This window comes from Micropterus dolomieu, linkage group LG21, assembly GCF_021292245.1.
Source record: "Micropterus dolomieu isolate WLL.071019.BEF.003 ecotype Adirondacks linkage group LG21, ASM2129224v1, whole genome shotgun sequence".
NCBI classification, from domain to species: domain Eukaryota; kingdom Metazoa; phylum Chordata; class Actinopteri; order Centrarchiformes; family Centrarchidae; genus Micropterus; species Micropterus dolomieu.
Window position 1 is genome coordinate 24,122,927 of NC_060170.1, and position 23,298 is coordinate 24,146,224.

General features: G+C 43.4%; 4 protein-coding genes and 1 long non-coding RNA gene across 10 annotated transcripts in view; 2 read left to right on the forward strand and 3 right to left on the reverse strand.

Annotated features, from left to right (window-relative positions):
* The window catches only part of LOC123959814 (valosin containing protein), a 9,566-nt gene extending 7,237 nt beyond the window's left edge, over positions 1-2,329 (forward strand). Inside the window, exons 13-17 of the mRNA XM_046034102.1 lie at positions 30-242; positions 437-745; positions 993-1,148; positions 1,262-1,416; positions 1,776-2,329. Coding sequence (XP_045890058.1) covers positions 30-242; positions 437-745; positions 993-1,148; positions 1,262-1,416; positions 1,776-1,881 — 939 coding nt within the window. The 3' untranslated portion in view covers positions 1,882-2,329. The remainder of the gene's footprint in view (positions 1-29; positions 243-436; positions 746-992; positions 1,149-1,261; positions 1,417-1,775) is intronic.
* A 687-nt stretch (positions 2,330-3,016) lies between these two features.
* On the reverse strand, positions 3,017-6,092 carry akr1a1a (aldo-keto reductase family 1, member A1a (aldehyde reductase)). The gene is given in 9 exon segments (XM_046035474.1): positions 3,017-3,078; positions 3,364-3,531; positions 4,017-4,162; positions 4,264-4,313; positions 4,423-4,580; positions 4,583-4,617; positions 4,711-4,874; positions 5,804-5,917; positions 6,012-6,092. Coding segments are annotated over 9 exon segments (978 nt in total).
* Positions 6,093-7,061: 969 nt separating this feature from the next.
* On the reverse strand, positions 7,062-19,553 carry dnajb5 (DnaJ heat shock protein family (Hsp40) member B5). 6 transcript variants are annotated; one of them, XM_046034986.1, is made up of 7 exons: positions 19,131-19,553; positions 17,212-17,215; positions 16,976-17,095; positions 16,411-16,566; positions 15,281-15,557; positions 13,905-14,560; positions 7,062-9,164 (listed from the first exon to the last, which is right to left on the reverse strand). In XM_046034986.1, exons 5-7 carry the CDS (start codon positions 15,489-15,491, stop codon positions 8,931-8,933), a joined length of 1,101 nt encoding a protein of 366 aa, XP_045890942.1. In that variant the 5' UTR covers positions 15,492-15,557; positions 16,411-16,566; positions 16,976-17,095; positions 17,212-17,215; positions 19,131-19,553; the 3' UTR covers positions 7,062-8,930. The 6 variants fall into 6 exon arrangements, with proteins under 6 accessions (XP_045890942.1, XP_045890943.1, XP_045890940.1 ...); XM_046034987.1 differs by lacking the exon at positions 17,212-17,215 and having other exon boundaries at positions 19,356-19,553; XM_046034984.1 differs by lacking the exon at positions 17,212-17,215.
* LOC123960310 lies at positions 19,020-20,352 on the forward strand. The gene is made up of 3 exons (XR_006822501.1): positions 19,020-19,466; positions 19,901-19,954; positions 20,079-20,352. It is a non-coding gene; the product is annotated as an uncharacterized LOC123960310 (long non-coding RNA).
* LOC123960309 (ectopic P granules protein 5 homolog) lies at positions 20,032-22,497 on the reverse strand. The gene is made up of 4 exons (XM_046034991.1): positions 22,220-22,497; positions 21,851-22,069; positions 21,616-21,730; positions 20,032-21,530 (listed from the first exon to the last, which is right to left on the reverse strand). The coding sequence occupies exons 1-4, from the start codon at positions 22,480-22,482 to the stop codon at positions 21,348-21,350; spliced, it is 780 nt and encodes a 259-aa protein (XP_045890947.1). The 5' UTR covers positions 22,483-22,497; the 3' UTR covers positions 20,032-21,347.
* Between the last annotated feature and the right edge of the window lie 801 nt (positions 22,498-23,298).

The window sequence follows — 23,298 nt, forward strand, 5'->3', positions numbered from 1 at the left end:
GCCCCCCCCCCCCCCCCCCTTAAATTCAGTACCCAGTGGAACACCCAGACAAGTTCCTGAAGTTCGGCATGACCCCATCCAAGGGTGTGCTGTTCTACGGCCCCCCTGGTTGTGGTAAGACTCTGCTGGCCAAAGCCATCGCCAATGAGTGCCAGGCAAATTTCATCTCTATCAAAGGACCTGAGCTGCTCACCATGTGGTTTGGAGAGTCTGAGGCCAATGTCAGAGAGATCTTTGACAAGGTGAGAATTTTGTGAGGGTGTCTGTCACATAACTTGGGTGCGTAGAAGACTGAACTAGGAATATTGTACATTTAATCTGCAGAACAACACATGGTTTATGTTTTGCAACTATTTTCACTCTACAGAATTCATTTCTTTGTTTTGTAAGACCCTATGTGTTGTGATTTGTATTTTTGTCTGTGTGATGTTTCCAGGCTCGTCAAGCTGCCCCATGCGTTCTCTTCTTTGACGAGCTGGACTCCATAGCCAAGGCCCGTGGCGGCAATGTGGGAGACGGTGGTGGAGCAGCCGACCGTGTCATCAACCAGATCCTGACAGAGATGGATGGAATGTCCAGCAAGAAGAACGTCTTCATCATCGGCGCCACAAACAGACCAGACATTATCGACCCTGCCATCCTGAGACCTGGCCGTCTGGATCAGCTCATCTATATCCCCCTCCCCGACGAGAAGAGCAGGATGAGCATCCTGAAAGCCAACCTCCGCAAGAGCCCCATCAGCAAGGTGACAGTGCTACTACTTGTTTTTCCACTAACAGACCTACGACTTGGTCATAGTTTCTCAGTTTGTTTTTAGTTTATTTTTTTATAATGGTTTGTGTTCAAGCCTTTTACTTTCTGTTATTAGTAGTCAGATTAACTGTCCTTACGATGCTCAGAGTTAAAAAATGTCAGATTTGCTTTATGTAACTTGACGATGCCCTGTAGAAGGATGGTGCAAAACAAATATTTTGTAATTTCTTTGTTGATAGGATGTGGACTTGGACTACCTGGCAAAGATGACCAATGGCTTCTCTGGAGCGGATCTTACAGAGATCTGCCAACGGGCGTGTAAGCTGGCCATCCGAGAGAGCATCGAGAATGAGATCCGCAGAGAGAGGGAGAGGCAGACCAACCCGTCAGCTATGGTCAGTGCTTGTTCTGCCCGTTTTTATTCACTTTTCCGCATCTGCGCACACCTGCTCTGCTGCTTCAGATGTTTTTCATGCTAATGACACGCTCATATTTTTTTCCCTCATAGGAGGTGGAAGAGGATGATCCTGTGCCAGAGATCAGGAAGGACCACTTTGAAGAGGCAATGCGATTTGCTCGCCGCTCCGTCAGTGACAATGACATTCGCAAATATGAGATGTTTGCTCAGACACTGCAGCAGAGCCGTGGCTTTGGCAGCTTCAGGTACACTTCTGACGTTTTGTATTAGCACAAGTGTTTGTAGCTGTGTGGAGTAGTATTCTTTCTCCAATCAGCTTCTCTGCTAATAAACTTCTGTTCTGATTGGTAGCCATACTAGAGCAGACCTATATTGGCGCTGATTGGGCAAGTCTTCTGTCTACAGACATAAGACATGATCTTCATGTTTAAAAAGATGTTTGTAGAATGCATTTTCCTAGAATCACTGACTGCAGAAGATCCAGTTATTGCTTCACACCTCAAAGTACTAAAGTTGCCAGAAGCACCAGTTGCCGTGTCATATGAAAATACCCCCCACCCCCAACCACCTTTAAAAATGGTAAAATGACTCCTTTCTCTTTCAGGTTTCCCTCTAGTGCTGCAGGTGGCAGTGGTCCAAGCCATGGCTCAGGAGGAACTGGCAGTGGTCCGGTGTTCAATGAAGATAACGACGACGACCTTTATGGATAAATGTACACTGCCCCACAGTGGTCAGTACTGGGATCACACCTGTACAAATTCTCACCAGATTCCACATTTTTAGGACTTTGTGCTTCTTTCATGTGTTCCTTTTTTTTGTATGACTTCCCTCGGAGAAAGCATGTAGCCGCTTGGTTTGCCCTGGCTTTGATGTGGGTGGGGGTAAGGGGATGTTGGAACTGGAAGGTGAGTGAGTGATGCAGATTGTGGGAGGGGGGGGCATTATTGAGTGGCCTCATTCTCAGTATATCACAACCAACATGAATGCTTTAGTGATGGGATTCTATGCTAGACTATAAGAAAGGAGAGAAAAAAAAAAAACATATTGCTAATGACTTCCTTTTTTTTTTTTTTTTTTTTTTAAATAAACAGTAGCATATAATGTATTACAAATTTGTCAAGGTTATGTTGTTGAAAATAAAATCTCACGAAATTGAAATATTATTGGTGTCTGAAGCTTTATTGATACAGAGTTAATGTACATTCTGTCTGACACAGGGTATTTGTAATCCTCTAGTAAGTGCATTTTAGGTATAGTTAAAGATGATTAACTACTCATAGAACTATTTTATTGGTGCAAGTTTGAAATTTCAGTGTGTTGCAGACAAGTTTGTGTGTGTGTATATAGAAATGGTCTAAGTTTGTCTTAAGAATTTAAACAAGAAAAATGTAGCTGTAGCAAGATGACGAGCAACAGTCTTTTTTTTTTTTTTTTTTTTTTTTTTACAATTAGCCATTTAAATCTGTGACACTGAAAAGGGTTTTTAAAGGATAATTTGTTCTATGTTCAGTGCAACATATAAGCTCTGATGGCAGCGCTGCTGCAGTGATTCTGAGGATTTACCCCTGAAAGATTGTTCACTCTGAAATATGCAAACACCATGTAATCAAAGCTGACATTGAGAGGCAGTTCTTTTACTGACCACATAGTGTCAGTAAGAAGGAACTTTTTTCTTTTTTTCTTCTCCAGTGTAATCTCTGTAAAGAAGGGACTCGACAAACATGTTTTAAGCAAGAAATGTAGGCGCTATACATGTTGATCACATTTGAGTCCATTGAGGAATTTAGTTTCTTCTGTGTTTGACAGTCGTCCTTAAAGCACAATATTGTATTCCTGATGTATAGACTAGTAAGGATCATGGAAGGGGAAATGAGGATGTCCTGCATCTCTACACACTCTTGCCATCCCTCTGTAAAATCACAGTTATACTCACACTAAAAATATTAGGGTTTATATACAACAGAGAAAATTACATCAGGACGTCCAGTCCAACTCTCCAGGAAAGCTCATCCCTTGCTCATACCTAGAGATCTAAAATGGGCTGATGTTTCATCAGTGAGTCTACAGCAGTTGAGTTAATTTTGGACTCACACGGCTGTTGTACATGTAAAAGCTCAAGTCATTGATATTATATGGGCACTGCTTGGGAAAGAAGTCCTGTTAAAATCTTGAGGCGTCATAAGATCAGTGACTCATTTCGACTGTTGGGATGATGAAGCGCTTGTTGCGGTTGAATGATTCGATCAGCTTCATGTCGTCTTCTGACAGGGAAAAATCAAATAGTTGCAAGTTCTGCTGGATCCTGGAGGGCGTCACGCTTTTCGGGATACACACAACTCCCCTCTGCACATGCCACCTGCCAAAGGGACACCAAAACAGTTATCAAAGAGGTCAGGGTTTGGTTCTGATTGTGTGCATCACTTACTTGACTGGCTGTACATTTACATTTACTCATTTGGCAGATGCTTTTATCCAAAGCGACTTACATTTGAGGAACAACATACAAGCATCAAAAGAGCATCAAATACAGATCTACAACTGACAATACATACTAGTAAGAGCAGCAATAAGTACTAGTAAGAGCTCATAGTACATATCACATTAATGGGGTAAATTCCTAGAGAAGGAAGTAAGAGTTAACAAAAAGTGCAATCAATACAAGATAATTGTAGGGGACAGAAGAAGGAGAGCACAGGACGTGCATGTTAGAGGTTAGGAGTTAGAGGTGTTATAAGAGGAAGTGTTCTCGGAAGAGATGAGTTTTCAAGAGCTTCTTGAAGTTAGATTTTTAGATACATTTGAGTTTACAAATTACTTTGAAGTTGAAGGTTTTGTGTCGTACCTGAGATGATCTGGGCTGGTGTTTTCTGGTATCTCTGGGCGATACCTCCCAGTTGAGGATCCTGGAGCAGACTTGGTTCATCAGGAGAGGCCCAGGGTCTGTCCCCGCTGCCTAGAGGACTGTAGGCTGTCACACAAACTGCCACTGACCTGAGGCAGAGGTTTATGTATGGTTACTGACACAATGGAGACGATGTGTGGTGGAAATGGAAAATAAATAGCATTTGATAATGTGGTAAATTTACTTTGACCAACAGTGAGACAGGAGATCTGCTTGAGACAAATAAGGATGGCATTCCACCTGTGGCACAGTTTGAATTATTTTTGCCTATTTCTGATAAACACACACTATTGTCAATAAAACCTTATTAATTGTATTTATTTTGGCCTATGAGAAAGCCACATTGTACCTGGTTCACCAGAGGTGCATGTTTGGCCATTCTGATGATGTCATCAACCTGCCTGGCGTTGAAGTTGGACAGCCCTATCGCTTTGACCAGACCTTTGTCCACAAGGCTCTCCACAGCTGCCCAAGTATCTCTGTAGTGTGTGTCAGAGTAACAAATCTTCCATCTTCCTGTCGAGGCATCAGCTCCTTTCCCCGCCTAAAACATCCACATACAGAAAGGCCGCTTCAGCTAAGTGATACAGGCCTATGTCATTTCACATTTATCCAAACTATGACAACAGCTGCTCAGTGGAATGCCATGGGCCAGTGCATAAGGTACAGGTCCAAATAGGACAGATGGACCAGGTGGACCAGGTGGACCAGACTGGTCCTGCATGCTTCCTCCACATCCTCTGGGTCATGTTTGGTGTTCCACAGTTTAGATGTTACAAAAACTTCCTTATGACGCAGAGCCTGGAGGGGAAAGGAGTATGTTCAATTTGGGAAAATACCCAACAGTTAAAGGCAGTTTGAAGAGAGACAGAGCATTCCAGGTGTATCATGAAAATGTTTCAGCAATGCTAGACAGACCCGTAGGAGTGTCACCCTACACTTTACTCTCCTTCTAGATTTTGGCAACCATAACCCAGATTGTGTAATAAACAATTCCAACCTCAACCCCTTTGTTAATCCTAAACCTAAAGCTATCCATATTCCAGTTTCCAAACCAAAAATGAACCACATCTTAGATACAGAATATCTGCACTGATGTTGACTCTGTTTGAGCATTTTTTTTAATGTTTGTATTTTATAGAGTCAGTGGAGAAAAAATATATGGGAGATGCAGCAAAAGGTCCCTAGCTGGACTCAAACTGCGGATGTTGCAGTTCTTGGTGCGCGGCTTAACCCCTAAACTCACAGGGGCGCCCCTGTTGACTCAGTTTGACTCTTGTGAGCTCTGAATGAAGGCTCATCTCAGTAGACTTGTTGTTGATGAGTCATAGCCAGTTATTAGTGAACTGATTATCAACATTAAGCTATGTAAATTAAGTTGAAAAAAAAAAAATTAAATCAAGGTCCACTTTCTTGCTTGCTCTGGAGCATTTAACCATACAGCATGGTCTTCATCAGCAAATAAAGTTTACTCATCTCGCTACAGTTACTCAGTCATGTAACAGTAGATGTTCAAAATGCTCAGAATAAAGGAAAGTTTGAATCTCTGCAGTTCCAGGACAACTAAGCAAATTGCATGTACTGATGAAAACTGTGTTATAGTTGAAAGCACCAGAGCAAGCAAGTAAGAGGGTCTTGAGTTGATGTTGTTTTGTCCATTGCTTGTTTCCAAAGTCAAGAATGGGCTTTCAAAATGAATGTCTAATTCAAGCTTAACCAGAGTTTCTCACCTTCCCAGGACCGACCCTGACAGCCAGAGCCTCTCCCACCCCCTGTTCATTGCCATACGCAGCAGCACAGTCAATGTGTCTATACCCGCAGTCTAAAGCTGCCAACACTGCCTGCTTCACTTGAGGACACAGACACATCCAACCTTTTATTTATTTATTTGTTATTATTGAACAATTTCCATGAATGTTGCCTGTGTAAGGGTTCTACCTGTCCAGGAGCGCACTTCCATGTGCCTAGTCTGACCGAGGTCATCCTCTGCCCTGTCGAGAGAGAAACGAAGGTGCTCATGTTTCAACTCTGAGGACCTGACGGAGGAAAGACAGTGACAGTGAGACGTGTTTGAGATGTTCACATGTAGACTCCTATGGAACCAGAACCGGTCATCATGACTAACTAAGCCCTAATACTTTGTCACTGATTCACATTCACATCTGAATTCATTAACTCCTACACTACAGCACGGGTTGTGTGTGTATTTGGTGACCTGCTTTTTCTTACTCGTTTTTTCACTCTCTGCGAAAAGTGTTCTCAAAAAACAGTGTGTTTCAGTGGAAATATAAACCCTCTGTGAACCCAGCCTTATTGCCAGAAATAGCTGATACAGGTATATGGCAGTAGTCACAGTGTGGTGCTACTGCAGCACATCTCAGAGCCTTCCCATGGTTCTCTAATTGTCTGCTATATCCTTACCATGTCATGAATGCACACACAACTCATGAAACACTGCTGTTGTTTCACACGATCTCGTAACACAGATCACCCGCCCTGACTGCCTGCTGAACCAGCAGCAGCACAGAGGGTAATTGACTAATGCTCTAACGCAGTCTGAAAATGGTACAGAGATTAAACATAAAGGGAATTAAAGTCTCTTTATCTTTCAGCCTCTTTATTTTTCTTACCTGGGATCACTCTGGTAGATGCGATCAGCTTAGGGTAGCTGTCCGTAAGGACTTTGAGTTGCAAATGAAGGCAGACGTTGACCTCAGCCTGTCAGTCTGATGGAAAATGTCCAAACTCCACTTGCCAAAATAATCTGTTTTGTTGCTTATTGATTTCACAGTATGATGTTTACATGAGAGACCTGGTTGTTCATATACACATGGCCCCAGTGTATATGCTTTGCACAATGCTTTCCATTATTAGTGATCAATGTGCATGTGAACATAACTCCTTAAGGTAAAAATCTGAGGTGTACACCACACCAAAGTCAAACTCAGATAGCTGATCCTTCTTAGAAGAGAAAATCAAATGACACAGTTAAGTTCACACATTTGGTTTATTTGTTGCCATTTCGAAAAGATCATAAATATTGTCAAATGCACACAAGCAGTGACAGTCTTTCAGCAGCACATGTGCATTCTGGTTATAGCCACAGTCCAGCGTCCCCAGAGGCTCTGAGAGGCAGGACGCGCTCACACACTCAGACAAGTCATTCAAGTCTCCCCCATCCTTTCATAGTTTTGTCAGTATCTTTTATTACATAAAAGTGCATTTATCAACATTTAGCATTCAAACATTTCCCCTTACATATGATATATATGACTGTCTGCAGAAACCATACTCATACAGTACGTCTCATCATTGCTGCAAATCTACAGGAACAGAGTTTTCAGAGCCCCCTGCAGCTGAGACAAAACAGCTGCAGCAATATTACAAAACCTGTTTCCTAAACAGGGTTTTCTACTTGAAAAAAATCTGATGTAAAGTTCAATGTACAGATGTTACTGAGGACAGAAGCAGATATCAAATCACAAACTGTGGACTCCATGTAAACCAAAAAGTAGACCCCGAGGGTTGTCTGTTTTTGGCACTGCTCATAGTAGCACCGAGACATTGCCTTCAAATGGCACAAGAGAAAGCAGAATATACACAACAAAGCTGGGTTTCCCAGAGAAATCTCAACTATTTACTATGAACTTCAGATTAATCTACTGCTTAAATTCCTCTGGGAAATCCAACCTGCACTTGTACGGCACTTTACAGGGAAACATTGGCAAAGTTTTGTATCAAATCTCTCCCTAAAAATGTCCTTACTTACATACAGTACAATATGGTGATTGACTTTACATTGCTTACTTAACTGTATTCCAACATCACCAGCTCCCAGTGGTAATGTCTGACACAGCATAGGGCATTGTCTGTTGTTCACTTAACATGGCTAGTTGTATTACAGTATGACCTGTTTGTGTGTGCATGTTCACGTATGTGGTATGACACCGGGCTAAGGCACCTACATGTCCCTCAGATAGTGAGCCAGGCTATTCATTTCAGAGCAGCCATGCAGCTCTGCAGGGAAAGCACCCATATATTGTGCAGATTGTATTATCCAAGCTTACACTGCTGTTACAGTATGTGATTGTCATTCCCAGATTTTCCAATGCTGCTGAGATATGCTATTATTATTTGGAGAAATGCAGGACTTTAAGTGCGCTTTGACAATACGCATGCATCAGAATACAACTGATTTTAGGGGAGACAGATCTTACCAAACAGTAAACGGCCTAGACTTTAAGCACAATGCTTTATGAGACTGAAAACAAGAGAAGAGCAGGTGGCGGGGGGAATTATGTTAAAACCGGGGTTTGCAATGAACACACTGAAGCTGCTGGTACACTCAAGGTTAAAATAAATAATCCTATTTGAAACCTTCTTTGAAAAAAAAAAAAATCCTACAAAAAATGTTTCTTTTAAAAAATATCTCACGCTTCATCCTATCACAAAAATACAAGGATCAGAGAGTTGGACAGCATATAAAACCACTGATAAATCCGTAAAAAACAGAGTTAAGAAAAGACGATCCGGTAAAAGCCACGATTGTGCTGAGCCCATCCGCAGCACCGCTCCACTGCTCGGGTGCTTGTGTGCGTGCTTGGGCCAAAAGACAAAACAAACACAAATAATTACATCCTGATACTGCCATTTATCTTGGAATTCTTCCCTCATCCTCCCACTGCAAAGTCCCTACAAACAATGGCGTCTGTTTAATGCTGCGTGTATTAACACAGGACATGGCGACTGGAAGTGGAAACTACAATGAGGGTCAAAATATGGGAGAAGCAGTATTAATGGTTGGTTTTCCATTTAGTCAGGAGTGTGCGGTGGTGGAGGGGTTCAAAGGGAATCTTCCTATGACTGGGGGAGGTGTTGTCTGATAATCTCTCTAGACTGAGGGGGGATCCTGTCAGGAAAACGGACAGAAAAGTCCACAATAAGGTCACCGCGCTGTGACGGGTTCTTGGGAAAAGGCAGGCCTTCCCCTCTGAGTCGCTTCACCGTCCCTGGCTTGATGATGTCATGACAGGGGAGCGATATGATGCGGTTTTCCAGAGTGGGAATGCTAACTGTGCAGCCACACAATGCCTGGAGGAAAAGAGAGGAAAGGAGATTGAGAGGGTTAATTTCTTTATTAGGAAAGGAATAGCAAAGCCATGAATATCTCAATGAGTTAATGTTTCCATGAACTAAAAACTTTAGTTTATCTCCCCTCAGTAAGTCATCCTAACAAGTCAAGCTTCTATGTGTTTTCTGTGTGTGTTCATCCTGTTTGTGTGTGTGATTGTGGGTGTGTGAGAGAGAGAGAGAGAGAGAGAGAGGAAGAGACGAGAAGTAGGCCTTACTGGCAAATCGTTTTAGTATCGACTACAGCACTGTGGGGTATTAAGAACAGCATTTGGAAAAGGAACAAACTGCCAAACATGAATTGGCAGTGGAAAAGTTTTTGTGTCTGTGTGTGTCTAGGTGGAAGGGGTGTGTGTGTCAGTGTTGGGGCGGGGGGGGGAGGCTACACATTGCACAGGGGACTAATTTTAGCAACAGTCTCATAGCTGGGGCTAATGAAGTGAGGCAGGAATCGGCTGAGCACTTAAATAGTTGGAGGGCTTGTCAGATGGGCTGGCAGGACGAAGAGAGAGAACACACACACACACACACACACACACACACACACACACACACACACACTAAGCCTCACCTCCTTATCACAGTGCCTGATGAATCCAGTCAGAGCGTACAGAGCGCTAAACTAAACATGGAGACCTGTGGTTATCACGACTTCACAGGCTTTCCAGTGAGCATCACTCGCCAGATTTGTGCTGAATAAAAATAACTATTTAAATCCAATAACTTTGTGAATGAACATCCTGATGAATAAAATACTTTACTTATATAATGCATTTCCAAGCAACTGTTACAAAATGACTTACTACACAAAATGAGGCCAGTGAATAAATAACAAAAAGGTGTGGAGGAAGGAAGATGGAGAACTATTGTCAATGATCAATAATTTACTAGGTGAAAGGGTTTAGGTCAAAAAAGTAAGAAAAAAAGAAACAGAACAATAACTTGGAGACCTATAAAATTACCCAGGGATAACAAAAGGTGGCCTATTTTAAAAGGATGATAAAGGAGCGTCTTGGTTGTCAAAGAGTTTGGGACAGTGACCATGTACTTGGGACGACTTGGCTGAAGACCTTTGTTCCATGTCCCCCCCCCCTTTTGCTACCCTCATTTAATGTTAGTTCTTTGCTATACACTCTTACAAAGTCAAAAATGACCACACAATTGCTTATACACTGTGATATAGGCCTACTGTAGCTACCTTGACTTTGTCCAGCACAGCTTTTCAATAATTGTGTGAATACTGGTCAAAGCATTTGTTGCTATTTGAGTCCAGCCAGCTCGTCTCCTCTTCAGCCACGATGGTGACTTTGGGAGGCTGTACTTAACCACAGGGGTGTGTTAAGCTAAATGCTAATGTAACCATGCTAACATGCCTTACAATGACGCCGCAAATCAAATTTTGTAGCAGGTATTAATATATTGTTATCATCATAGTTTCACATGTTAACATGTTAACATTTAGCACTAAACACAAGGTGCAGCTGAGGCTGATGAAGATGTCTTCAGTTTTACAGGTAGGCCTATTTGGTCATAAACCAAAGTACTGGATAAATTTTAATTTTGACCTGATGATGGTGCTGGATGAAAAGTCAGGATATCAGCGAAGTTATATCGATACTCCAGCAAATGAAGAGATAAATTATTTCTGTGATATTAGGGACTATTAAAAAGACTTAAAAGAAAGAAGTAGACTAAAATATAAATGCTCTTTTTAGAAAGGAATTCATGCTGAGAACCTATGCTTAGCGGTGTCATTAAACTATATGCGACTCAAGGCAGTCTTTTTGATGGAAAGGCAACTAGCCCCTCATGATGTAATACATTTCACTGACACGTGCTTAACCTCTAACACCAAGACCATTTCATTCCGTGGCCAATGCTGTATTAAGACTGGACTGGAAGCTGGATTTTCTTGTCTTATCTGGTGTGTTTTTTTTTAACAAACAGGGATGGACATGTGGACAGTTGAAGTTCAGTCAAGCAGAGCAGCTGCTTCAGGAGACAGTTTTCCAGCCATGACATCAGCCTCCTTTTACCCATTACATATTTTAGAAGGTGATTTAACCTATCACGGTGACGGAGACTAGTGCTCATCCAGTTGTTATCAACACTTCCATTCACTAACACAAGTTTTACACACAGAAACAGCTCGGCACACACTGCAGCTGATCTGAGGGCTCAGCTCACTGCATAACCCTCAGCTCAAACAACATAGCTGTAGAAACTGACACAAACACACACATAAACTTTGATTTTGCAATATTTGTGTGAATGGTCTGTAGATTTACATTATCTAGGTCCATATGCTAACCTTAACCATCACTGTTGTAACTCTACAGTTATTATCTGATTTTTTGCTGAAGTTGTTGTATTTAATTGAACTGTGGTCACCCAACATATATTACCATTGAGGATACAACAGTAGGTTTGCCTTTCTAAATGATATCAGAGGTGGAGCTGTTAAGAGCTGTCAACTCAGCTAAAGTTAGCACTAGTGTTTGAGTACTTGAAACCGGTCTTAAGACCACTTTTTGATGGTCTTGGTCTCATCTCGGACTCGACCGCATTGGTCTTGTCACGGTCTCGGACATTGAAGACTCGGGATTATATTTCAAGACCAGTCAAGACCATAACTTTGGGAATATCAATAAATTGGTTTTGAATTGTCTGATGTATTTGTTAACATCCTAACTTTGATTGGATGTAAAACCTATTGCTTAAAATGAAACCAATAACGCTAATTAAAAATGTGTTGTTACTGTTAACGACTTTCACCCCTCCCCGCAGTGGTAAGCGTGGAAAAGGAGTGTTGAATAAAGATGCTTACGTTGATTTCAGCTCTAAGTGTTTGTATTTGGGTGTTTTAATGGGAATGTGGATCTTTCAGATCAATTTGAGAAGTACGTATGATCTCGTTCCACGTTTCATTGTGTGTCATGTAATGTGGGGAAGAAGTCTTGGCCTTGACTCTGTCTCGCCCTCCCTCGGTCTCGGTCTCTATAAACTCTGGTCTTGGTCTTGACTTGGTCTCGGTTTGGGCGGTCTTGACTACAACACTAGTTAGCACCTACGTGGGTTTTGCTGTTGGGCTGAGTGCAGTGGTGACAGGGGCATGAAATGCACTGCCACAGATGATACCAGCACAATGCAGAGACATCATTAATGCCAAAAAGAGCCAACCAATAGATCCAGGTATAGGTCGGTTTCAGGGAAATCAGTGTGTCAAAATCATGTTCAGCTCTCCAACTGCTTCTGACTGCGGTCACAGTGAAGACATTGCAGAGCCAAAAGCGTTGCCACTAGCAGGGTCTCCCAGCAGTTTAGAGTGTGGCGAAACAAGGTTGGCGGCACTAAATGCAGCTGCTCATCAGGGCATGCTTCAGGCAGTAAACAAATTGAGCAACTAAATAGTAGATAAATCATTCAGCAGTCAAAAAACACGACAAGATCAAATAACTACCTGCTAAAGAAATGCATTTCCAAATATCATTAAGTCTTAGCCTTCCTCTTCTGTTTTTGTACTTTAGAATGAGCACCAGCCAACAGAAGCAATCATGCTTGCATGTAACTGGTGCTGTGTTTTCACTGCAGCATCCCATCTTCAGGGAAGCAGAGTAGAGTGGAGCAGTGGAATATGAGCTCTTATTTGCTTTGGATACTGAATCATCTGACCCACTTCCCTAATATTCCCCGGATACCCACCCGCCCCCATCCACATCTCCTCTTCTCTTCCCCATCCCGTTTTTGGCTGCATCAGACTTAAGTCTCTTATCTGGCTGCTGTAAGGGCAGAGGACTTAGCTGTGGGAGTTCTGCAGTGCTAACTTGATCATAGTGCAGGTTTGATCAAGTACCATCTCTTCCTTCTTAACAAACTGTAATGTGCTCTCTACTAGGTTGCCTTCCTAGCTGTGTGCAGGCAGCCTTGTTTTCCCGGTGATTTGCTTCTGTGGAGGTTTATGAGAGTCAGTGCTGCTTTTAGAGGAAAACTGTTCAGAACTGGCTTGAGTAGAGTACAAACAACTCCCCTGACATCTCCAACTCTTTGAGAACACCTGTTATTAAGCTAACCATGTAGAGTGCAGGCCAGTGAGCGGATGCTCTATTAGAAACATTAAAGCTTGTGTAATTCACAGACGGAGCAGAGCTGTGCTGGACCCATTGCCCTCGTAGGAACTGCTAATTAAATGTCCTGCCAGTCGCAGTAATAACAGCCTGGATTGTCACCACTGTCACACTACAATCCATCTTTAACTGAGTGTGTTTGCAAACACGCTTGAAGATGCAAGAGTGTGTACGCTGGCGTGCATGTTTATGCCCGTGTGTAGCTTTATGTGTGCCGGTCACACAAGGACAACACATTCCTGCTGCTTCTCTCGCACTGCAGTGAAAGAGACTCTGCTCACTGATCCTGTCCTCCAGCAACATACACACTCACTCCTCAATACGTTTTCTATGACCACCCAGCCAGGGCTTAAATTACAGTCACACCTCTCCACCTCATCCACTGTTCGCTCGAGAAAGTGTGAAAAAAGATTTAGATATTCATCCATACTTTGCAGCTCCACTGGGAATCAAACATCAGCAGCATTATCCACTCATCTACATGCAGAAACATGACAAAGATAAGAACTAAAGATAGACAGAAAAGCAGACAGTAAGACAGAAGAGAGAGAGGTTAGTTGAAAAGGGACAGACACACCTCTTTTAGACTGATCTTGCAGTTATAAATTATATTGGAACCGTCTCTCTTGAAGTGGGGGTGCCCTTTGTCTTTAAGCACAAAGGCTATGTCGGCAGGAATGTTCTCAGGGGTCTCGTCCCCTTCCTTTGGGAAGGTGATCTTGGTTCCCTCCTTCCAGCCCTTCTTGATGACTATGTTGAGGATCTTGTCCTCTGTCCTCATGCTCCGCCCATCCGGGTTCAACCTGCGGCGGGTGATCTTCATGCGCTTGGTGCAGCCGTGGAAGATCTCCTCCAGTGAGACCTTCAGCTCGTGGACCACTGGAGGGTCCTGTTGCTTTCGCCCAGTGCCCAGGCGCTCTGACGGCGCCCCCCTCCTCCTGCGGCCCTCCCCTGGGAAGCCGTTGTTCATCCCCCCTGGAAAGCCAAACTGTCTCCCAAAATGAGCGAAGGGGTCATCCTCATCTACATCCATGTCCTGCTCTGTGTCGTGGTCATTGTGGAACGAGAAACCATTGGAGCGGCTGTGGCTGCGGTTGGAGCCAAAAAACATGTCGAAGGGGTTGGAGCCACCAAAAAAGGAGGCGAAGGTGGCGTGGGGGTCTCCATGGAAGGTGTAGTGGTATGTTGAGCTGCCAGGGGCACCTGAAGAGCTGCTGCCTCCTGTCTTCAATCCTGAGAGAGAAAAAAGAGAGAAGAACGTGAGATCTCATATGCACATGCACACTTAAACACCCACCAGCTGAAACATATTAATATGAACTCAGATCCCAGAAACAGGACTCTGTTCAGAAAAGTCCACGTGTGGGTTACAGCAGAAAGAAGAGTGGAGCCCACGTGGGTGGGAAAAATCCCACAGCATCACTGATCTTCCAACAGGGCTAGTGGTGGAGGAACTCATGAAATACCAGGTCACTCCATCCAACACACTCGCACAAATACACACACACCTTTTCAACAGAGACGCATGCACAAAACACCCACAAACTACAGCTGCTATTCATATCTCAACCACGTAATGATCTTAAGCCATCTGTCTGTCAGCTAACACACACTACACTAGCAGCTGAGGTAGACAATAAGGTATTAGAGCTTGTAAGTGTTGCTGGCACTAAAGACAATAATCACACACATGTTCCTGCACACAAACATGAAAACATGGAAGAGACACAGTATTGTTACTTAAGAGGCTGAAGCCCGCCACAGACATCCACTGCGATATTAGATGCTGAGTCTGTTCCTGAGCTATTTCAGTAACAACTTAATACATTATAACGCCTGTTTAACAAGGCCTCCTCTGCCTGCACTCTCTGACTGCTTTCACTCAGTGATCCTACACAGACACAGACAGATAGGATCAAACCCAGACATGAACCCCCTCTCCCTTCTCCTCACCTTCCTCTCCTAGCTGATCGTAGACGACCCTCTTCTTGGGGTCGCTGAGTACCTCATAGGCCTCCGCAATCTCCTTGAACTTCTCCTCAGCATTTGCATCTTTGTTCTTGTCAGGGTGGAAGCGCAGTGCCATGCGCCGGTAGGCCTTTTTGATCTCCTCCTCGTTGGAGCCCTTGGGGATGCCCAGGGTCTTGTAGTAGTCCTTCCCCATAGCTGCACACACGCATACACTTTTTGGATTGGGAATCCCTTCTTAAGCTCTGGCCGTGGTCGGTCACTGGTGAGATACAGGGCTACTGTTAGTCTTATAATGCTCCTCCCAGGCGGATGCTGGCCAGAGCAACCGACTATATATGTCCTGGCAGAGGTGCAGAGTGCACTCAAGTGTTCAAGTGTTCCTTCAGGGCTTTACTGTGAAGTCTATTTAGTGATAGTTGGAAATGGGAACACAGAGTGCTGGTTTTACTAAGTGTTTCTATGGGAATGTAGCTGCTGTGCTGTTGGAGTCAGGCAGTGTGCAGAGGAATCCCCATCATCCCCTTGCTTTATCAAAGGGCTTCTCACTATCAGATCAGCCAGACGGGTGAATACAATACCTGGCATACTTTATTTCCAATGCCCTTAGCCTATGTTGTGCTACATTGATAGAATTTATTGACTTTTAGCTGATCATAGTGATGCCCCAAGATCTGCTGTGTTAAACCAGCTGGGCAGAAACGCACAGCATGTGAGACAGAAGAAACCCCTTCACTGAGACACTGCGGTGCCTCTGAATAGGACACAATGATCCTCTGTTTGACATAGAGATCACATAAGTGGGCGAATATCTATGATATAACCTAGTGATATTCTGCTGCTTATATGCTGCTGTAGACAAAGAGATAGGCTTATAGTTCGAGAGACCCGAATCCTAAATTTACACCAACAATTTATACCATCATTTACACCAATAATTGGGTTATACAGACTATAAAGGTGAGATATTTTCCAAATTAGCCCATACAATGAAAATAAAATATTTGTGTCAGAAAGCCAAATTCAAAAACGTTTCAGGAGATCGGAGCAACGCGAATAAAAAAGGAAAAGGAAAATGCAGAAAAGGAAAAAGAAATAAAAAATACAAATCCTACCAGAATGCTCAGCAATTTATAAGGACTAGGCTATCATGGTCCGGCTTCAGTCTCCCTCTCTTTCCTTCCCTCCCCGGTGTTATCTGCCTGCCTGCCGCTCCGGGCACTGGTGGGTCCTTTTAAATTGACGTCAGGACGCCGGGAGGATCACAGGCTCTGAAATAACCGGTGACCAAACATTGAGGTGCAGCTGACGTTTCACTGGAAAACCTCGGACAACGACGACAACTGCCCATACAGCCAGCCATAAACCTACATCCATCACGTAACTGCAGCTTGTGCGCGCAGAAATCCCCGCTAACGGGATTTGGAGAGAAAACAAAAAGCGCAGTTCAAAGTTCATAAATCATAATCTTGCTGTGACTGTGATAATATGATATTATTTAAAAACCATACTCTATTCACTTATTTCACACTAGGCCAATGAGGCTGTGATGCGAGGTTAAACAACTCAATTTAAGTCGACTCCATTCGTGATCATGATCTAGTCTGACCTCTGCAGGATAAAATCTGCCAATTAAGGCAGTTTTCGCGTAAAAATCCATTAAAAGACGTGCTCCCTTACCGTGCCCGCTGCCTTATGTCCAAACCTGGTACTGTCGGCGTCTAAAAACCCGTTTGCAGTCTGGAGAGCAAACCCAGCCCTCTCAAGCAGCAGCCAGCAGCAGGGCTCTTTGTTCAAGGTCTGCTCACAGGCACACACAGACACAGAGTCACAATTAGGGTGAAGTTTGACTGAAGAATTTGCATTAGAAACTGACCAGTAGAATTGCTTTAATTCTCTGCTCTTGCAAGATTCACCAGTCTAAGCAGGCATGTGGTTCCAGTGCGGGGAAACAGAGTCATATTTGGGGAGAGAGAGACACACACACAGAGAGAGAGAGAGACATAGAGAGGGAGTCCTGATAGCTGACAGAATAACAATCACCTGATAAAAACTGCGTGTGTGTGCGTGATCGTGTAGTCGTGCCTGAAGTGCGTTGCTATAAACACTGCTGAGTCATGCGATGACTCCATACACGCAGCATTTTTATATCTTCTATGTTTGTGAAGATTGATTCAGTCGCATCCCACTTCCCCCAACACCAAACCATAAAATTAACCCCATCTTTAACCCTAACCTGAACTCTAAATGTACACAGTCCCCCAAAATAACCCACCCTGCCCTCAACCCTGACCTTAGTCTAATGACTTGTCCTTAATAGTCTACAAGACCTCACCCCAACTCTTCTTCCAACAGTAACCCTGAGATCAAACCCAGAGATGCTGTCAGACATCAACAATCACCTCCAAATACCCCAACTAACACCAAACCTTGATCCACAAGTGGATTATGCTTGGGGGGGGGGTCTGGGGCAAAAAACAGTCCTCCCATATCTGTGCAGTGTGTTTATTAAACACAAATCAATATAGGAATATTTAACACATATGCAGAAAACTAAAATAATGAAAGTCTTAAACCTATATTTAACCCTCTTTAAGGCCTCAAGATTAGACAGTAAAGCCCTTATCATGTCAGCTGATATTGTCCTTCAGTGGTGCATATTCCCAAACAAATATTTAATTAAAATATTCCAAAACAGTTACCAAGTAAGACAGGACGCAGATGCAGTTGCTTGCTTTGTCTGGGTGGTAATCCCACCTTGCTCTGCCCCTAATTACATCTTAATACTACACCTCAGTCAGCCCAACTATACATTCAACAGTAACCCTGACCTCTTGGCCGAATCACCCTTCCCACAATACAGATCTAAACCAACATTAACTTTCTCTGTGCTCTCAGTGGAGGCTTATGTTGGTCTTTCACTGTAGGGCGATTTGGTTCTTGCAACAAACTAAGCTCACAGAATCTCCTGAAGGCCAAACATTCCTTCCTGACTTCACCACTGTTCTCAGTCCAGAGCAGATCGACAAGCAGCCTACCCAGCGATCTAAAAATCACATGCAACACCACCGGTGTAGGTCTGAGTCATTATTGATGACTTCTACCGTTAAGTGCACCGAAAGGTACACTCAGCGGGGCGACGCGCTTCTGCTCTGCTAGGTCAACGCGAAAGGGAGAGAAATAAAGACTCATTTAAGCTTGAGTCATCGCTCCCCACCGGACTGGCGAGGAGGTGCGAGAAAAGTGGGTGTTCTCAATGGAGGAGTCTGTCTGACACACACATGCATACCCTCATCTGAATGTACTCACAAACGCACACACACACACTCAACAGACAAAACAATGGAAGCACGTAGAAGTCAGTGTGTTGCAGAGCTGTGGAGGAGAATGTGGAGAGACATTTCCTGTGTGCCCAGCTGACTGTGTGCGTATGTGTGTGTTTTGGCAGCAGGGAGGGACTTGTGCAGTGCAGCTGTCCCCAGAAGAGCAACTGGTCAGCAGTGGGGTGTTATACTCTGCTCAGCCTGTGACGGACACTGTACCATGTTGAAATCCACTGCAATGCACTGACGGAAACATTTGGTTAAAATGCCATCTGAAATCTGCATCCGCGTGTGCCAAGAGTACACACAAGTGGTACAATAAACATGCTCATTACCGTCAGAGGTTCTTGCACAACCAGTCAGATTTCAAAGAATACAATCACATTTTTGCTAATTGCACAGTGTTTTCACGCCTTTATCCTAATTGCCAATGATGACCGAGGGGAGCTGATCCACGTGCTGCTCCGATGCTGAGTGTGCACTGAAACAGTCTAGGAACAACTATTCCTGACCTGATGCTGGGTTTCCATGGTGACACAGGAATCTGCCAGACAGTGATGTGTCTGCCAGGAATACTCAGTCTCAGCAATGGGTCCTCTCAGCACGTGTATATGTATATAGTTGTGGGAGAGTGCACGGGGTGAGTAAAGGAAGAAGAGATGTCTAACGAGGCTAAAGGTTGAGAGCAAACGGTCACATAAATATCGACTTCTTCCTTGTACTCCACCACCTGACACCTGAGCTGAGAGACGGGAGAACAGAAGGTAGATTAGATGGCGAGAGAACACAGACGCCAAATGCACCGGAGGCCATTTTCCAGTGCGAAGAGGAGGCGGCAACGAGCGTCTGTAAGCATCTCCCACTTCTCTCACAGCCTCAGAACACCCCGTCCTGTAACCATAGAGACCACCGTCGCCTGAAGAGACGTTTTCTCCCAGACAGACGTGGTGGTGTCAAATAAGGATGCTGGATGTACTTGTGCACACAAAAGCACACAGTTCAATTTAAAAACCACTCCCCCCCCCTGAACAGCTTTTGTAAAAGCTTCATTCGGTTGGTTACATGTACTGTATCTTAGCACAGATGCAAAAAAACAAGATGCAGATGCCAATCAAATTACATGCTTGTAGGAACAGGTGTCTTAGACAAAGAAGCTTTAATTTTAGTTTGACCATTTGCAGCGTTATCCATGGACAATGCAGATTGTAGGCCAGTTTTGTTGCAGAGGTTGCTGTTTGAATCTTTTTGTCACTCTCACTGTTTTTTTAATTTTTTTATATAGTTTGACTCATAAAGCAGCGTCCCACTGAGATTGTGACCTGTCCAGGGAGTAAAGGTCAGTCTTTCCACTCCTAGAGGCTGCATGTAATTCATATGGTCCCCAATCATTGAATTGGTAAATAACCACTGTGAGACTTTCAGATTCCTTTATTGAACATAGTCTTGTCTCCTTTGTGCAGCCCAGCTCTGTAGCTCCCTCCTCCAGCAGCCCTCCAGACCCATTCCTGATCACTGACTCATAAAAAAAAAAAAATGCTTTTGACATTAACAGTCGCCACAGAACACAGGCAATAAGGGAAGCTCCAGGCTGCAGAAGTGCAGCACGATTATTATTGAGATGGCACAGAGCAACAGAAGTGGTGAGCAGAAACGGGTAATTACAATGTGAAAACTGTCTTGGATGTACCGTACAGTCTGGAGGTCTGGTAAATTTGAATTACAATCTACCTTTGTCCTAAAATCACCAATTTGTACCACCATTTGTGTATAGAAGTCCAACAATATGACGCCCCTACTCATATTACAGTGCACAATACTTTATAAGGAAGCCAAATGGAGTGGGACAATGTAAGTGGTACTCAGTGTGTCCTCTAGTACGTGTCCTTTTCAGAAACAGATGAAAGAACCAGAGTACATGGTCAAGAAGATTTAAGAAGCTTAGCAAACAAAAATAACATCTCTTTGGCAGAAACAAGGAAAGCACTTTTGGCTGGATGTAAAAATGAAGCTGGCAAATGTTGTTAATAAACATAATCACTTTACACAGGCGGCCACTGTATTCAACTGAATGAGTAGAGTAGTTACTATTTTTAGATTGTAGCTAGATGCTAGCATCAAACGCTGATTTAAGGATTTGTATCAAGCATTGAACCCTGTCTACCAGCTTTCCTGGTATGTTCTCCACCCCATTTTGAGAAGGTACTACTAAACATATTAGATCTGTCCTTGAACATCCTCCCAATAATCTGTGGACCCTTCATTAGATTCCACATACAGGTTAAAGTCACACCTAAAGCCCACTGTTTAATTCTGCTTCAATAAATATGTGCAACGTCCTCTCAAATCAAGAATAGAACAGATGTGTTTAAAACCAACAGGCAAGTTATATAAAAAGCAACAAGGCATAACATGAGAGAAGACAGCAAAGTGCAAGTAAAGATCAGAGGTTAGCATGTAACATTTCTTATCCATCTGACTTGTTTTAGGACTCTTCATTGAACATAGCCAATTGAAAGGTATTTTTCACAAATGCACAGCGAGCTCTGATGAGCAGTCAGTTCCAGTCAAAGCCCTCGCTGATATAAAAGCACGGATTCAGTACCAGTGGCATTACTTGAGAATGTGCTCCAGAAATATTTTCTTTGTGCAGAACAGAGGTTTACTGTCACTCTGTTTGCCACAAAAGACTAATGTCCTCCCGAATCTCCAGCACGAGTGTCATGTGCTGGTTAGTGGATAATGTGTAGGTATCTGAGGTCAGGGTAGAGGAGGTTGGCTAGCAGGGCCAGCAGTCGGGGTCCGTCTCTGAGAGAGTGTCCTGGGTAGCGGATGAACTGGACAGCTTTATTCACAGAGTCCTCTAACTCCGCATACTGCTTGTTGCTGGGCATGGCCTCCAGCATCCCCAACGTCTGCGTCCACAGAAAAGACGAGAAATCCAAGTTATTTTTAGGAGATAATTGCAAACTAGAAAAACACTGTATTTTTGTTGCGTACTTGCTGTGCTTTGGCAGAGATCTGCAAGTCACTGGTGGGTTGGAGTCGAAGCTCGGCCTCTGATGGGACCTGGACTGACAAGAATGCTGCCAGACTGCGTACCACAACCCTGAACCTGGATGTACAGCAGGCATGCATTAACAGGTGGTTTATCAACAATGATACATTTATTTCACTTTATCTGGCCTACAAGTGTTTTGATTAGCCAATATGCGAGACACACATGTGAGATTACCTATTAGAAACAGGAGACCTCTTCCCCAGGCCTATAGCTCCTAACAGCCCAGAGTTCAGTCTTTCTTCTCCCAGCTGAAGCAGCCTGGTTTGCAACCTCAACAGACCCATGACAACTCCTGACACTTCAGTCTGGCCTGCCTGCGGCTGCAGCTGCTCCGCTGCCAGATTTAGCGCTTTGTGCCACCAAAGAAACAGCTTGGCTTCATCGCCTGGACCACTGGACACACACACACACACAAAAAAAACAAGTTATCTATAAAACACTCTATAAAATGATACAGCATCTATAAAACACTCACAAACGATATGGTGACATGCTTAATGGACTTTTAAAAGCCATGACAGGCAACCAAATGAGCGGTCAAACCTTGGGAAGACCTGACTGGTCCATGTGTTAATTAGAGCCAGAGTCCTCCTCTCATTGGCTGATGTGTCTTCAGTGTTGAGGCGCTGCAGGATGAAGGCATACAGCGTCAGGAAGCTGCAACCTGATTGACTCTCAGAGAGGAATTCATCCACCGTGAGCTCAGGCACCTGCAGCGATGCCAAAACAGGACCCCAACCAACAGACTCCTCCTCAGCTAAAATGAAAAACAATAGAAAAAAAAAAGTGAATTCTTGATATGACATTAAACTTATCGATACTATATGGAGACATTTAAAGGACTAAACCAACGTTTTGGGAAATCAGTCAACTTACAACTTGTATGAGAAAGGACTTGCAGTAAAGAAATAAAAAAACTCTGGATATAAACATCTATCTTATTTAAGACAATAGTAGTTTATGTATATGTGCCTGGGTGGATGTCCACAGGACAGAGATACAGTAACTGCCAGAGTGGAACACTTTACTCTTACTGTAACTGTAAGCCGTAAACTATACAAGCTGACAAGTTACAAGAAAAGTACTAAGGGGGGAGAGAAAAAGAGAAGGAAGGAAGGAGAGAGAGGGGAGGGAGGCAGCCAACATAATATACACACAGAGGTACAGACAGTAAGGGTGATGTTGCTATAGCCTAAATGAAAAATGGTATAGATATGTATTGTAGTCTTAATGATAATAATCGTAATGTTAATGATTATAATAATAATAACAACAACAATAGGACTAGTAACAATAATTGTTGTAGCAGAGGATGTCGAGTAGGAACATGGGGGTAGCAGGTGACCCGCAGCCAGAGATCCAGACTATGATGCACTAACTAAGGGATGGTAACTAGATAAATGAGTATCATCTGCATAACAATGAAAGTTTATGGAATATTTCCTGATAATATTGCCTAAGGAAGCATATATAAAGTGAAGAGGATTGGTCCGAGGACAGATCCTTGAGGAACTCCATGACTAACTTTGGCATGCATGGAGGACTCATCGTTAACATGTACAAACTGAAATCGATCTGATAAATAGGACTTAAACCAGCTTAGAGCAGTTCCTTTAATGCCA